The following is a 17,171-nucleotide window of genomic DNA, read 5'->3' as shown; positions in this document are numbered from 1 at the left end:
ACCACACACCAAAACAATATAATTTCCAGGTCAATCGGACATCTCTAAAGGTTGGCAAAGCATTTGACCCAACAGTTTCTGCTTGGTGCACATTGTTCTGTTACGTTGTTTCATTACAATCCTAGAGAAATTTATTGCTTAATTTGCCCTCTAGTAATAACAGAAGCGCTTTTCTCCATTTTGTTACACAGTAGTTAGAACATTAACAGTTAAAATACTGCACAATGAAATAAGTGTCGTATTCCTTCTAACTTGTCATCATCGAAAAATAAAATTTGCACACTGAGAACTACCAATAAGTTTTACAAGAAGCGAGTCATCCACGTGGATTTGGTGGTCTCCGCCCCAACGCCACTTTCACCGACAGCCAGCCCGAAAATTTACAACCGGTAGTCTTTCTCTCTTGGGGCCGTCAACTGACAGTCTGAGTCGGCAATATCTACGGCGAACGGTGCAGACTGTGAGTCCCTCGACTAGGGGCTGTCTCCGTGGCGTGGGACCGGACCATCTGTACAGCGGAAAGGCTAACGCATGCAGCAATTGCAGGGGAAGTGCACGCGCCATGCAAAGCCGTGCCATTCTGTGTTTCCTGATGATGGATGCTAACCGGAACTTGAACGGAAACGCAGGGCTTTATCAAGCCAGTCGCCAGTTTTATTTTGCGTTAATCGCCCAGTTTCCCATTTATTTCGAAATTTGTAGAGCTGGAGTATCTGAAAAAAAAAAAGGGCAGTGGCACTGCGTGCTGTTTTAGTCGTATGTTGTATTAAGTGAGCACTGAGCAGAGTGTGGCGTACCAATTTTGAGCGCTGATTGAACCTTTCGGAAGTCGTGAAACACATGTAACGCTGAAGAACAGTAGGGCAAAGGTATTCGAGAGCCACTGCAATATTCGGGGAAAATTCTGAAAGACAGAAAAGAGGACTGACAAACTGAGGTTTTGAATCTTCATCAAGTGTCCACTCTCTTGCTTTGTGTAACATTTGAAGTTGCAGTCAATACACTTTCACAGGCCTCTCACTTTAGGCAGATCGCCAGCGAGTTCCCAGAGCTAGCGAATATCTTTTTGGATACGAAAGACGCAGAGATTTTGATGCCTGATTCCCGAAAATCGAGCGGTGGGAAGTTCTGAGTTGTGTGACACATGACCGAAAGGAGTTACTTTCCATCACAGAAACTATGATGGTCTCCTTGGTATGCAGTACGATTTGTTTTGAATGCTTGCCCTGTCCGAAACTTGTTTTTAAGACTTTCGTCATACTCGATATTTTATGAAATTTTTAACAAGCAGCTTTCTTCGTCCACAGTAAGTTGTTAAAAGAAAAGATCCTGCAACAAGTAATGAACTTCTAAGATCTGTTTAACATATTCATTTATTTGTGGCTTTTTTTAAAACTTGAATGGAGTTTCCTACTGTTACCGCAAATGTTACGCGAAGACAGGTGTTCTTTGTAGCGCTATCGTGTGATATTCAGTGAGAGTTCTCGGATGCTTATTGAAGGAATTATCGTGAGCCGCGTCTCAGACAAAACTGAAGCGGTTCTAAGAGAGCACAGTGCGGTGTGTGAAGTGTCTAGGGGGAAGCTTTAAACAAATACGACCTGCCTAATTCTGTTGCGCCTCCGATTATTGAAATAACAGTCTCCTCCTATCTGATTTTAACTCTTAGCGATCGGCATCGAAAGATTTGCTCTACGCAGTGCAGAAATACTGCTCTCTCTGTATTAGGCTTCAACAGCAGGTAGGGAGCTTAGTCAATGGGAATGGACCACTTCGGTCGTAGGAGAAGAATGTCGCTGAGAAGATGGGCCCTAGATCCAAGAAGGGTCGTCGTGACTCCGTTGCAATAAGACGTCAGGAAGATCGCATGGCATTCCAGTGAAGCTGTTCCAGCCATCCTATCATTTATTAGATTGGTAGCCATACGAGTGACGAATCGAAACCGAGGGTCGTGCCTGGCATTGTAGTATACGGCTTATGTTGCAATGAGTTGTGTAGTGGAACCACCGTCTGTTGCCAAATATTCGACCGTTCTGGCGTGTTTCGGTCGGGGTGTTACACACTTGTAACTGGTCATACGAGGGCTTCGGAACAACCGCGACAATAGCGACGTGGTACGTGTTGTTATCACCGCAAGGGGGGCAACAATTGCGACTAGCGAGCAAAAGCTGTGCTTCCGTGTCGTGGGGACTGGCCGGGGGTGGGGGGCGCCCCGGGTGCAGCTGGGGGGACAGAGCTGTGCGCTACTGCATGCTGCGTGAAGCGGACGGCATGCCGAGGGCGGCCGCGGGGGCGGCGGCGCGCGGACTCACCTGCGTCTGCAGAAGCAGCATACTTGAGGCGACGGAGAGAGGCGTGGAGCCCAGCGGCACGCGACTCAGAGCGAGGTCCGCGGAGGAGGCGGCGGCGGCGGCGGCGGCGGCGGCGGCGGCTGCGCTCGGCTCCTTGCTGCTGCCGAGCTCGGGACCTGCGCAAGCATCCGGCTCTCTCACTGCGCTGCCGCACACCCTCCAACGACGCTCTCGCAACTGCTCGCTTCCTTCACATACTGTTCCTTTATTATCGCTACGGCGATCATAAGCACACCGGACAAAAGTCATAGGACGCTTTACGCTAATACCAAGTAACACCGCCTCTAGTCTCGACAATGGACTCAGCTCGACGAACAGAGTGCACGACTTTCTTCAGATATGCCACATCTAGCTGAAGTAAATCGTCATTGATTAGATGCGTTGAGCTACCTAAATGTTGACTGTTCCAAATAGTCCTAGACACACCTAGAATGAAAATTTTCACTCTACAGCGGAATGTACGCTGATATGTAACTTGGCTTAGCCACAGCCTGGGGGATGTTTCTAGAACCACGTCTCCGCAATATCCTTTCTTTCAGGAGTGCTAGTTCTGCAAGGTTTGCAGGAGAGCTTCTGTAAAGTTTGGAAGGTAGGAGACGAGGTATTGGCAGAAGTAAAGCTGTGAGGACGGGGCGTGAGTCGTGCTTGGGTAGCTCAGTTGGTAGAGCACTTGCCCGCGAAAGGCAAAGGTCCCGAGTTCGAGTCTCGGTCCGGCACACAGCTTTAATCTGCCAGGAAGTTTCAGTCCTAGACATTTTCTATGCGATTGCGATCGGCTGATGTTGCGGATCAGTCAGACCAGGAACGTAAGTGTGCAGCCTTATCACTCGGTTGCTATCTTGGGAGACGGGAGTCTCCACTGCGTACCCATCATGATGGTGTAGAAAGACAGAGCAACAACTGGACAGCGTGAATACTGAAGTAAGCGCCATGGTCCATTTTCTTGCTAACCTGGATGAATGGGCCGAAGGGTACGAAAAAGACCACAGAATCATCGTCCCTAACTACAGCCTCCACACGCGCTGAGCTGAAGGGATGATTGGGTCGTTGGTGCAGCTGACACCTCGCATCACTTGAAAAGAAGCAAAATGGCGGTAGTGGGATTCCAGTACACTCCTGCAGTAAACTACTGTCCGGTTTCTGTGTTATTCGGCCCACTGAACACGTCCGGCTTTGTGCGCAGCAGTGAGCAACGGGTTTCTGAGATGTACACAACTTCGGATGTCGATTGCATGCAGTTCGCTTTGCAATGTTCTCTCGGGACGTGGTCGAGATGGACCTGTATTCGCTTACAATAACAATTCCTGTCGGGTTGGAAACCGATTGCCGTGACAGCCGTCTCGGGACGCTGTTACTGAGGATCTTTTTCGGAGCGGTGTCCTTACGTCGTGTTACATGCCCGCTAGCTACACATTTTTAGTACGTATGTTGGACAGGCTGCATTGGTACACCAGCAAATCCAGCAACTTCATTCACGGTGTCGTCATGGGAAGGTCCACACACGACAGCTTCTTCTGTCATTCTCATTGCCGTGGCTCATTGCCGTGGCTTACGTCGGCGGTGCGCGGTCATATGACTTCGTTGTTCCGCACCAAGTACAGCGCTCGAAAGCGACCAGGGCGTGCTCTTTAAAGGTTTAAATGTTTTGTTCGGTTAGCTTATGAGGCAAGTTACAATCGGCGTTGCTGTATCCGACTGAAGCCTCGCGGGCCATCTGAGTGTCAAACTCCCACTAAAATCTCTCCACCCCATCCGAATCCCGCAAAAACTCTCCACACTCTAGGAGACTACCGTCTTCCAAAGACTGCCTGTACCAGAGTATGTTGCATATTGATTTAGAATTTCCGTGCTTCCCCTGAATCACTTTAGGTGAAATCTGAGTTTGTCTTCGGTCGCCATCTTGTCCCTTCCTGCTCCTTGAGAGTTACTACTCAATCCGCAACGATCTCGATGTCCACGAACGTTAAACAGCTAATGCGGTGGTAGATAGATACTGGGTTCGTGTCGAGATCCGGAAAAATATTTACATGTGTGTGAATTCCTAAGGGACCAAACTGCTGAGGTCATCGGTCCCTAGACTTACACACTACTTAAACTAACTTAACGCTAAGAACAACACACACACCCATGCCCGAGAGAGGACTCGAACCTCTGGCGGGAGGGGCCGCGCAATTCGTGCCATCGCGCCCTAAACCGCGCGACCACTCCGCGCGGCCGAGAGCTGAAATCTCTCTTTCAGAACACGAAGTATCGGGTGATATTAAGCGCTTAAAACCCCTACATTGTTCCTTGACATAGCGGTGTGTACGGGGGTACGAAGCAGTTACAGAAAGTTGACCGCTCTATTCAGAGGTCGCATGATGTGTCGCAAACTGAGCTGCTTCGTTGGTGCCTTACACATGATCACAATGATACAACTTTCAAAAACCTTTGTGTGTGTGTGTGTGTGTGTGTTGTGTATATGTATAACAGTTCACAGAGGAGTCTTGTGGCTCGCTTCGAATAGGATAGTTTAGACGGAGGAATATTGTTTGGCCAGGCAGTGCATTTAGACGCCTCTGTATCCTTTGAAGCTATGTTTGTTACACGAATTTTGCCCCCGCGAATTTTTACTGTACTTGACATCTGGTATATCACGTTGCACAGTAAACGAACGATCGCGGTTTGCTTTGACGTCTGACACTGCGTAGCCAAGAGTGGATTTTGCTTGTAACGACCAATAATTCCGCATTGTGTTTTTTTATCAAGCAACACAAGAACAAAGAAAGAGAGACAGAGAGAGAGAGAGAGAGAGGGAGAGAGAGAGAGAGAAGAAATGAAAGGAAAATATTTTGTTCGATTCAGAGACGGCGGAGATTGCTTCGTCAGTTACCTGTAAATTGATTTCCGCAGCTTCTCCTTTTTAATCTTTTTTTCCGGAAGAAGAACAAACAGTGAGATGTTTCTTACTCTGTGCTAATAGCTGTCACGTCAGGAGACAGTAGCCTGTTATGGAGAGGAACGAGCTGGATGCTGCAGCGTCAGGTGTAGAGTGTGCGTCTCTCTTCTACTATACTGCGCACCGTGCTGCGGTGCTAAATGCCTAGCTGCACTAGTCTGCAAGTGATGCGTGTGCGGCAGTTGGTTTCTGCAATTCGGTCTGCTCCCCAAGAAAGTTGCACCAGAGGCAGTCACGCGGTGAGCAGTTTACGTAGCTGGCATCTCAGATGCACGATGCGTTCGTCACTGAGTGCCATTAGAACATTGAACTTGTGTAAGATATTGGAGAACATTGTTTTTCCGAATAGCTATTTGGACGTCAGAACTGTTCCTCTTCTTTCTTTAAATGGAAAGAAGGGGAATGTGTGAGTTGCGTTCTGTGGGCGTAGAGATCTCGATAGACAGTAAGCTATCTCAGCTGCACAATAATGAGGTAGAAACTGCGCGTGGACCTGTTGAAGAGACTATCGTGGCACTAACCCCAACTTCTGCAGGGCAGCCATGGAAAATCTTAACAATCGCAGCTGGTCGGAATTTTCAGCTACAATCTTCCGACTACCGTTTTGGCAAAGTAGCGCCGAAGTGACATGAAATCGACAGCGCTCTAAGAAATTATTCTCACCGCCTTACTTCTTGAGATCAACGAAGCGTTAGTTGTAGATACGAAACAGGGGTAAAGCCGATAACGCCTAGCGACTTAGTCTCTCAAAGCAAGGTTGTTGTATCATTGTAATGAGTTTACTAATAGTTGAAAAAAGAACTACAGGAGAGGAAGCGCTGCACATTTATACAAACAGCGGTTCACTATTCATTACAGATGACGTAGTTTTAAAGGTGAACAGCAAAGTACTTGCAAAGCGATGCAGTCTGTATAGTTGCAAAGTCATATGCAACCAAATAAATACTCGATTTCTATTAATGTTGCATCTAAACTGATACTATGTAACTTGATTGAAATTAATCAGTCAAAGTTCGAGTCATAAGAAAGTCGAGATGGACGTACTTGCCTGTATCTGAATAAGAAAGTGCTAAACATTAGTTTCTCCAGTGTTGCAAATAATACAAATATTCACATATACGTATTTGAAATACAAGATACTTGTATAAAAATACAAAAGCATTTTGCAAAAGGCAACATATGTAAAATAATCTATTTGGTCCGCCGCTAAGTAGCTTTACAGAAGGCACGGCGGTTGGTATTAAACAGGGTTGATTTGAAGAAATTTAATTGTAGTACTGAGGCTATGAAAAGGGGACAGATATTTACATGTTAACGGTGTTAGTTAGTTAAATCTTTTCGGACGTTTACCCGGTGGAGCACAATTGGACGCTCGTTATGTATACACGGTTAGAAGAAACCTCCATGTGTCATAATCGAGGAACTGCGGTTCCTTGCAATGTTGATGAGTTACAACTAGTTGCAGAAACATGGTTATCGCATTCGTCGACAGACTTCAATACGTGCTGCGCAAGTCTTCAAATTTGATTCCCTTTACACACAAACACAGACATTGTACATAATACACTCACATATTTTGACCTCCCAGTTGTTCCCAGTCAGAGTGATCGGTTGCCTTTGTCCTGGAGTTTGTGACGATGTATTAATTTTCGTTTTTGCGATGTAGAGGGTGTTCGGAAATTCCCGTTACAAACTTCTAGGGCTTGTAGAGCGGAACGAGTACATAATATTTTGAATAAAACTTATGTCCTGCAGCGTCATACAGCGACGCTAGGAAGCGTCAGGGTTACAGGCGCTGGCGGCTGTAAATATAGATACAGGGTGATTGCGTGATGATGTTACAAACTTTCAAGGATGCTGGAGAAGGATAAATGTATCAATGTGAGGTAAGGGTCCCTGTACTGGAAACGGACGAATCGAAAGTTATAAGCGAAAATCATTGTGATACTTGTGACGGAAGAATACATGTACCGAAACGCTTGTTGCTAAGATTGGTGGGTAGACAACTTTCAGCGGGGGTAATATGGACTAAAATAAGAAAAAAATGTCCAGTAAACGTGGGCTCTGAAATGCATGCTTTAAGAGCTATTACCACTTGTTCAATTGCGAAGATGGAAAACTGCTCATAGATCCTCCGGTATGCATTTTCGAGCCCATATTTACTGGACATTTTTTCTTGTTTTGGTCCATACTACCACCTCTGAAAGTTTCTTACCCTACATTCTTAGAAAGAACGGTACCGCTACATGTCTTCCACGGTGGGGGGCATGAGAATGATTTTCGCTTATAACTTTGAACTTGTTAGTTGCTGAACCAGGGCCCCTTACCTCAAATTGATACATGCATCCGTCTCCATTATCCTTGAAGGCCTGCAACAATATAACGAAATCAACCTGTATTACATACATTTATAGGCACCGACGCCTATTACTTTGACGTCCGCAGCGTCGCTGAATGATGTATCCGGACATGGGATCCTATTCAAAATAGTATGTATTCTGTCCCCTCTGCAAGTCTTAGGCGTTTGTAACGGGAATTTCCGAACAATTTGAATATGTGGTGAGATTTCGCACTGTTTTGAACGAAGTCAAGTGTCAAAGGTAAACAATGTTTAGATTTTCGACAGATTTCGCCTACACATGACAATAAACTCAAATAGAAAATATCTTCATTAATTTCAGAAAAAACGCACTTTAGCACTTTAGCAGCGACAATCTTGTATACGTGATCAAGTTTGGTAAAATCCGTTTAATATGTCTTAACTTTGATTTCAACGCTACTGTTCAGGCTACACGGGCGAAGCTGCAATTAAGAACATAATTTAATAAAGAGAAAGCGTCGAGTTTTAAAATTAAAATTTTTAACTGTTTTAACACGAGCAGCTGCATTCAATGTCGGCATGTAGGCCTTCAGTGATGATAAAAAAAAAAAGGCGATGCATTCGGCTTCTGGAATCGAAAACTGCATTACCTGTCACGACAGGCCTCATACGGTACATTACATTCACGGTAAGCGCTAAACTTTTTTGACACGCTTGTGCTATAAATTACGGGTACAGTTTCTGATTTGTGCTAGGTGGAACTCGAGCGTAACCAAATAGGCTAAGATCACTAGAAAACTTCGCAACAATTAGAAAACGCGCCGGCAATCGGGTTACGCAGATGAATCGCGTGCGTAGAGTGAAGCGAGACCCGGGCAGCAGTCAGCAGCAGTACGAGTGGTCGCCTTGCAGCTGTAGGCTGGCCGCGGTCTCGCGGGCGGACGCGGCGCTGCGGTGCTGCGCTGCGTTGCGCGGCCAAACCTGAAGGAGGCGCGAGCATGCTCTCGTCCGCAGCGGGCAGGCGGGCGTCTGGGGCGTCGCGGCGCCGCCGCCGGCGCTTATAAGCCGCCCCCAGGCCCCCGGGGACCGCGCTGGCATTTCGGCCGCACCGGCCGCCGATGCGATGACGATGATTATGATGATGAAAACTCGGTCGCGCTCCGCCCGTCGCTTTATTACTACTTTTTTGTGCCGCCTATTGTCGGAGCGCGGGGTGCGGGTTATGGGGCGTGACGGGCCCCCACCCCCACCCCCACCCCCTACCCCCAGGACTCGCCCTCCGCCGCGTCACCTTCCGCTCGCCTGCCGGAGGATCGGGTTGCCGCTGGGGAATGGGGCCGGTCTCCAGCTTTTGGTCTGTGCGTAGTCGAGCCAGGGATGTGGCGCATCGGCTGCCGCAGTCCATATTTAGCAGTCGTATACAACCGATCGCTCGTTGAAAGATCCGTACCTGTTGTTGTTGTTGTGGTCTTCAGTCCTGAGACTGGTTTGATGCAGCTCTCCGCGCTACTCTATCCTGTGCAACCTTCTTCACCTCCCAGTACCTACTGCAGCCTACATCCTTCTGAATCTGCTTAGTGTATTCATATCTTGGTCTTCCTCCACGATTTTTACCCTCCATGCTGCCCTCCAGTACCAAATTGGTGGTCCCTTGATGCCTCAGAACATGTCCTACCAACCGGTCCCTTCTTGTAGTCAAGTTGTCCCACAAACTCCTCTTCTCCCCAATTCTATTCAATACCTCCTCATTAGTTATGTGATCTACCCATATAATCTTCAGCATTCTTCTGTAGCACCACATTTCGAAAGCTTCTATTCTCTTCTTGTCTAAACTATTTATCGTCCATGTTTCACTTACATACCTGGCTACACTCCATATAAATACTTTCAGAAACGACTTCCTGACACTTAAATCAATACTCGATGTTAACAAATTTCTCTTCTTCAGAAACACTTTCCTTGCCATTGGCAGTCTACATTTTATATCCTCTCTCCTTCTACCATCATCAGTTATTTTGCTCCCCAAATAGTAAAACTCCTTTACTACTTTAAGTGTCTCATTTCCTAATCTAATTCCCTCAGCATCAACCGAGGACTGGAAAGTTGGACAAGTCACAACGATACCCGAGAAAGGAAATAGGAGTAATCTACTGACTTACAGACCCATATCGCTAACGCTGATTTGCAGTAAGATCTTCTCAAGAAATTTGAAGCGCCAACTTTCTCCTCAGAGTATGAAAATATTTTGTTGGCGCCCACCTACATAGGGAGACGTGATCATCGTAATAAAATACGAAGATTTAAGTGTCCTTTTCCGCGCCTGCTGTTCGAAAGTGAACGATAGAGAAATAATTTGAAGCTGGTTCGATGAATCTCTGCCAGGCACTTAATTATGGCCAGCCCGTGTGGCCGAGCGGTTCTAGGCGCTTCAGTCTGGAACCGCACGACAGCTATGGTCGCAGAAACGAATCCTGCCTCGGGCATGGATGTGTGTGATGTGTTTAGGTTAATTAGGTTTAAGTAGTTCTAAGTTCCAGGGGACTGATGACCTCAGGTGTTAAGTCCCATAGTGCTCAGAGCCATTTTTGAACTTAATTATGTCTTGCAGAGTAATCATGTAGATGTAGATGTAATTCACAACTGTTCAAGATAGAGCGAGAAGGCTTTCGGCCAGTTGTAGTGCACGAAAGGGCTTGTAACGTTTGCACACACCAAAGTACTGAAGCTTTTTTGTGGCATTCGATAGATCGTGAGAAGACTAGTTCAGTTGCATAGGTCCATGTTTCAAGTGCAGTTTATTGGTAGAACTGCAGGGAAGTGTGCTGAAAGTAAGATCGGAGATGGCACATCGCAGGTTTGACATCGCATTTATTTTACCTTTTATTTTATTTCTTTATCTGGCAAAGAAAGTGATACAACACTGAACGAGGAGATACATTGGTCAAGACAAAGGAGTCCTACTCGGGGGCAAGCTGCGTTCAGAATCGTGCCGGCCATTCTGGCTGGAGGTTTTCTGAGGGTTGCCTAGAACCACTTCCTTTGACAAGGCTACGGCTGGTTTCCTCTGCTGTCCTTATGCAACCGATCTAGCACCGGTGCTCCGGACATTACGTCGTTGCACTCCGATCTTGTATCTGTCCACCTCCTTTTCTTGAGTGGTCAGCGCATCTCACTGCCACGCAGCGGGCCCGGGTTCGATTACCGGGCGGGTCCGCTCGGGGACCGGCTGTCGCGTTGTCCTCACCGTCATTTCATTGTCAACGACACGCAAATCGCCAAACGTGGCGTCATCTGAGAAGACTTGCAACTTGCAGGCAAACGGTTTCACTTTTCTCTCTTACAGTAGCGACGCAGTCACCAGTTTTCGCTGTTTAAGTTTTCTGTAGGCAGTCTTTAATATCTCACCGCACATAACGTGTAATGGTACTGATGTGTTGTCGCTAGGAGTCATATTTTGATATATCCAATAAAAATCAGGTCTATGCGCAAAGCGTCCGCGATGTAGCTTCTGATCTGGAAGACCATATTTTACGAGCGTCATGAATGTCAGATATCGGATTTTCCATTTATTTGCTCCATGTTCGTCAGTAATCATGTTTTGTACGCCAATTATTTCAGGATCTCCCGTATCCAACAAGTCTGGAACCAATACTTGGGCAGGACTTAACAAAACTTTTGGTCTCTTTGACGCAACAGATTTAGATTCAAGCCATCGTTCCACCCGATGCGTGCTCAATAAATAGCATAATGATTTACAATCCGCCAATTACATTTTGTTCTAGCCGTAATTTGCACTTTTCTTTCTTTCTCATGTTGTCGCCTCCGTTCCACATCTTTCTAGACATCACTCACTTCACTTAATGCTTTGTTGCGACAGTAGTCGGTCTGATTACTCTAAAGGGTCTTCTTCTCGGGACCTAGATTCTGTACATATATTAACCTTCTTTACTGGTCACTTTTTCTTTGCATAACTCTTTTTTCACACTTTTTTCGCGACTGGTCGTTTTTCTTTCCTTCAGACTGTAGCACTATATTTGTGTGTGCAAAAGAATGTTCGATTCATGCTTGATATAGTAGCCGTAAGCAGCAAAATGTGATCAATTACTTCTAAAAAGAGAGTTCGGTATTACAGATTATTTATTATGGGAGTGATAATATCCATTAGAGTCGTTGAACAGACTGAAAGAATTTAAACGCACACTCCACACTCTCTTAAATGACATCACGTGAACTGAGCAACCAACGACACGATACGACAAATTTCCCTTCGCGATTATCAGTGTCACCCGTGTTAAACTGAATTTATTATGAAGTCTGAGAAAAAGCTGTTGCCTTTCGTAAGGACTTAAGTATAGTAGATAGACAAAGGGAGGTGGAAGATTCAAAAATATTTTCGTACAGATTTAGTGGAACATGTTAGTTAATTATTGACAAACGCAACATCATTTTTACTTTACTGTTACGAAATGTGTAGAGTTATTCGAGTTAAGTTGCGTTGCAGGGCTACGGTTGTTGTAGAATATTCTTTTATTCGTGAATTTTGGTGCTGTTTTTAACGATCACGGAAGATGTTCCCGTGCATTACAAGTTTCACACTCACATTGTTGCGACTGCACGGCGTAACGGCTTAGCGGTGTCCGCTATCAGAAGAAGCTATTGGGTAACTGCTTTTAAAAACAGCTACCGACTAGAAGCGAAATGACACCGATAAGTGCGCCTGCCGGTTAGGCAGCCAACTGACGGCTGCCTGGCGCTGCGAATCCGGTTCAACGTGTGGCGGTCCCTGGCGGAGGAGAGACTAACTCCGTGCAACTCCAAGTTTAGTGGCTAGTGGGGGGGGGGGGAGGGGGGGGGGAAGCAGCTACTCGTAAGCCTTTATCAATCGGCCCCCATTTTATGAAGGGACTTAAATTATCAAGAAATAGCAGGAGAAAAGATAACAGTCAGGGAGAACGTACACGGGACCTCAAGAAAACTCTGGGTGTCGCGCTGAGGCGACGGGAAAGCTGTTCCGTCGCCCAATTCATTACAAGCAATTCTTCTGGCGGCGGCTTTACGCTGTAGGAAGCCGCAGGGGGAGGACCAAATAAACGAGTGTAATGTGATAAAGGTTCCGGCATCGTGCTGGGGAGGGGGGGGGGGGGAGAGTGACTCTTTTCATATGTTCCCTCTGAGGCGCGGCTGCTGCAGCGATCGGGGTCACGCGGGCACACTTTCACTGGTAGCGCCGCTTACATAAATCCCGTGCCGCGCCGGTCTTCCGGGTGGCACATCACACACCCGCCGCGAGATCGCCGTCTGGGGCCGCTCGTCACTCGCGAGCTGATGACAGCGACACAGACTTGCTGCCACATCCACCGGGCTACTTGGGACATCTTCGTGGCAATGTTTGAGTGATAGTAAACTCAGTCAAAACAACGCACGTCGCAACTTATATGCTAATTAAGGAGTGCACTAGTCACAACACCCGCTCTAAAGGATCATTGGCAGCACGAAAGAAAAAGTTTATGTCGAAAGTGTTGTAAGGGTAGAAGAAGACTGGCAGTGCCGCTTAGCGTCCGGGAAGGCAAAGGAAGGAGACAGGGTTTCGCGTCCCGAGAACAGCTATGTCATTAGAGACGTCACATTGGTTTGTTGCGAATACGTGTCACGTTTGTCGCGAGATTTATAATGTCTTTTAATCTCCCGCAGATAAAATATCTGGAACATAAAAAATTATCGCCAAATCGTTTCTTGGAGTAATAAATTTGTAAAATTTGTATCTCCTAGTCCTTCCATGATAAAAGAAATCTATTGTATAATCTTTGTGTGTTTGTTTTCTTTTTTCTTTTCGCATCTGGGGAAAAAAAAATCACATGTAGTGTTGTTGCGAAAGTTTGAAACGTACTCTGGACCTAAATGAAGGAATGTTGAAAACGGGGGTCTGGCTCTTGAAAGAGTCAACATACCCACCAAAAGAAAGATTGTTCTTAACACTACGGAAGCTCATCCTCTTACCAGTCACTTCTGTTACCAATTTTGATGTAGAATATTGATATCCTGGGACGGAAGAGAAGCTACATTGCGACTGATTTGTGGGTGTGTTTCCAGCAGCATTGAATCCTGTTTGTGCCAGAAACGCACGGACTTTAGCTGATAATTATACACGGTGTCCCAAAATATTGGCGTGAAAATAGTAGGGTAGAAGATCGCAAAGTGAATTTTTTGAGAGAAGGAAGGCAGTCGTCGTAAATGAGTATTGTTTTTGTTGACATAAAAACAGACCGTATAGGAACTGTAACTAATATGAACTGTTCGTAAGAGTGACCGCCAGTATAAATGCATGCGTTAGTGTCGAAAACAAATTTTCGTCACTCCCTCGCAAATCCCAGGTGTCTGTAATACGATGAAGCAGACGATTAGGACCTATCGTCCAATTCTGTTTCAGTTTCTACTGTAGTTTTACATAGACGACTTCACGCAGTCCCATAAGAAAAAAAAAAGACTTATCACAGGCGATTAGGTATAGTCTTTCAAAGCAGAGTCACGAAGGTCAGTGCCGAAATGTAAACCATTTAGAAGTATGTGCATTAGGCGTACTGGTCATTCGAGATTAGCAATGCCTGAAATATTGATATGCGGCCTGTGCTTACCTCCAAATTCTCGCTTTAGAACTTCTCTTATTGTATTTTTCAAAATCGGCTTACGCAAATGAAATTGTTGCCGGCTTCGAATTCTTAGTAAGTCACGATCAGTTTGGAGTACGCTACATAGTTCCTTCGTCACCTGAAGGGCCAGGAGGATGTATAACCGGTAATTATACCATTTATGGGACCCGAGGCCGAAAAATACTGTTAAACACTTCTGTAACGAGACAGTCGTTGTCTTCCTCTTAGGCAGTAAGCCTGACTGCGTAAATCAGTTTAGAATCAGAATAATTTCGACCTGAAATATTTGAGGCAAGCCGACTCTTCCTATTACTCCTGCTCCTCCGTGAGGTTGCAGCACCGACTAATCTTCTACCAGCATAGCGCTAAAGTGACACCATCACAAGTATGACAACGCGAGATTACGTCGGACGAGCATCTCGAGATTTCTCAGCGAGAGCAGTCGCTTCTCCGACGCGCTCGACTTCTAGTCGGCCATTAATCTCGAAAGAAAGTAACAGTTAGACCGTACTGATACTGCTACCGACAGCAGAGCGAAGCAGCCATCACGTGCCTCAACTGCAGCTTCTCGAGCCGCGATCGCCGTCAATCAGCCTGAAGGCGGACGACGTGCTAACGCTGCGCCGCCAGGACCGCCCTGCCGACTCTGCGGCCGTCTAATACGAACATCACATTAGGCGCGCCGGGGCCGGAGCGCTCGCTATCTGATGGCGGCTCTGCTCTGCTCTCTTGTCTCTCTCTTTCTCTGCGTCCCTTTCTTTCTTTCTCTCTCTCTCTCTTTCTCTGTTTCTGTCTCTTCCTGTCTCTGTCCCACACTCTCCCTCCCTCCCTCACCACCTCCGTCTCTGTCTCTTTCTCTCTCTCCTTACCGGTGTATCAGTGTGAAAGTCCGTGTTTACCTGCATCGTCATGCTCGGCGACCATTCGGCTTAACTTTCGCTTCACGTCACGTGTCGATAGAAGGGATTTTAAAGCTGAGGAGAGCAGATGTAATGTTTTGATATTGTGCTGATCCTGCTTTGGTGCTGCGACGGGTCAAAAGTGTGGACCATAGCTTACTCTATTCGTACACGACCTCTTTACAAACCGTAGACTCCACTGAACAGGCACACTTCGACTTTCTAGATTTCCGATAGCCGTAGGACACTAACACTACGTCCACTGCCAACCTAGGTACTACTGTCTTCGCAAATGTGCGTTTGGCTAACTGAATTTTTTAGTAATAGACCCCAGTACGTTAAACTGGACGGCGAGTGTTCAACAGAAGCGAAAGTATCATCAGGTTTGCACCAAGGAAGCGTAACAGGTCTAAAAATATTGTCAACAAACAAAAAGTTTTGTCGAATAGGGTAGGCAGCTTTAATGGATTGTTCGCTGACGATGATGTGTACTAGAAAGTATCATCGTCGGACGATGTCAAGGAAATCCATAAAGACTTAGACAAACGTTCCACATGTACGTCAGCATCACACTCCGGAAGCCAGCTAACGGAGGGTGGGGTTATAAATGGTAGCTCTCTTTAAGTACGGAGAAATGCATGACAACGCCCGTAGACAACAGAAAGAAGGCCGTAGTAAGTCGTTACAAGATCAGAGATGAACTTGTGAACGCGAATAGGCGAAAATACTTCTCTGTTCGTCGATCGCATCATCGATGGTCAGTCACTGGAAATAGCCGCAATAGTTAAATATACAGGGATGTCCACCCGGAGCGATTTAAAGTTCAACAGTCGCTTATATATAATTGTGCAGAAGGCAGGTAGCAGACTTAGATTAATGGAAGAATTCAAGGCATTTGTAATTCAACCGCGGAAGCCTCGATGTACGAGTACCCTCGTCCGGAATCTTTATCATGGTGTATTAATCAAGTAAATAGGGAAGATTCAAGGAAAAAAATTTAAGGTTCGTCAATGGCTCGTTTAATCAGGTTGTCTTGCGAGACAGTGAGGCTAGCTAGATCCGGTTCGAATCCGCGCAGAGCATTAACAAGCGCTGGTGTGATACACTAGGCAGCCTCTGAGGGCTTTTTAGACGGTTTTCACCGCTCGTTTAGGCAAATGCTGGGATGGTTCCCAACCTCATCCTCAGAAATACAGCAATACACAAATAGGTACGCAAGGCGAAACAGACAATTCCGCACATCAGGCTGTCCCTTAAGTTAAAGCAAAAAAATGTACCAGTTTATGAAAAAGTGGGATCTGGTAGGACGGCATAGACGCTAGGTAAGGGAGAGTGAGTGAGGTACCTATAAAACTCTAGTAATAATTATTTTTCACAAGAAACATGCATCCTTGCACGGCCCACCACAATATTAACTTGATTATTGTAGGCCCATCTCCTTGGAAATGTCTTACAATTTAAAACCTGGTTCCCAAATCTCTGTCTTACCGTTATATAATCTATCTGAAACCTGTCAGTATCTCCAGGCTTCTTCAATGTATACAACCTTCTTTTAAGAATCTTGAACCTAGTGTTAGCTATGATTAAGTTGTGCTCTGTGCAGAATTCTATCAGGCGGCTTCCTCTTTCATTTCTTAGCCCCAATCCATATTCACCTACTACGTTTCCTTCTCTCCCTTTTCCTACTAACGAATTCCAGTCACCCATCACTATTAAATTTTCGTCTCCCTTCACTGTCTGAATAATTTCTTTTATTTCATCATACATTTCTTCAATTTAAGTGTCAGGAAGTCGTTTCTGAAAGTATTTGTATGGAGTGTAGCCATGTATGGAAGTGAAACATGGACGACAACTAATTTGGACAAGAAGAGAATAGAAGCTTTCGAAATGTGGTGCTACAGAAGAATGCTGAAGATAAGATGGATAGATCATATAACTAATGAGGAGGTATTGAGTAGGATTGGGGAGAAGAGAAGTTTGTGGCACAACTTGACTGGAAGAAGGGATTCTGAGGCA

At 45.9% G+C, this 17,171-nt stretch overlaps 1 protein-coding gene across 1 annotated transcript in view; it reads right to left on the bottom strand.

Annotated features, from left to right (window-relative positions):
- The window catches only part of LOC126191075 (probable nuclear hormone receptor HR38), an 80,614-nt gene that overhangs the window by 38,156 nt on the left and 25,287 nt on the right, over positions 1 to 17,171 (bottom strand). The window contains exon 2 of the mRNA XM_049931794.1: positions 2,313 to 2,467. Coding sequence (XP_049787751.1) covers positions 2,313 to 2,467 — 155 coding nt within the window. The remainder of the gene's footprint in view (positions 1 to 2,312; positions 2,468 to 17,171) is intronic.

The sequence above is a fragment of the Schistocerca cancellata genome, chromosome 6 (assembly GCF_023864275.1).
Source record: "Schistocerca cancellata isolate TAMUIC-IGC-003103 chromosome 6, iqSchCanc2.1, whole genome shotgun sequence".
Taxonomy (NCBI): domain Eukaryota; kingdom Metazoa; phylum Arthropoda; class Insecta; order Orthoptera; family Acrididae; genus Schistocerca; species Schistocerca cancellata.
This window is presented reverse-complemented; position numbering and strand designations above follow the sequence as displayed.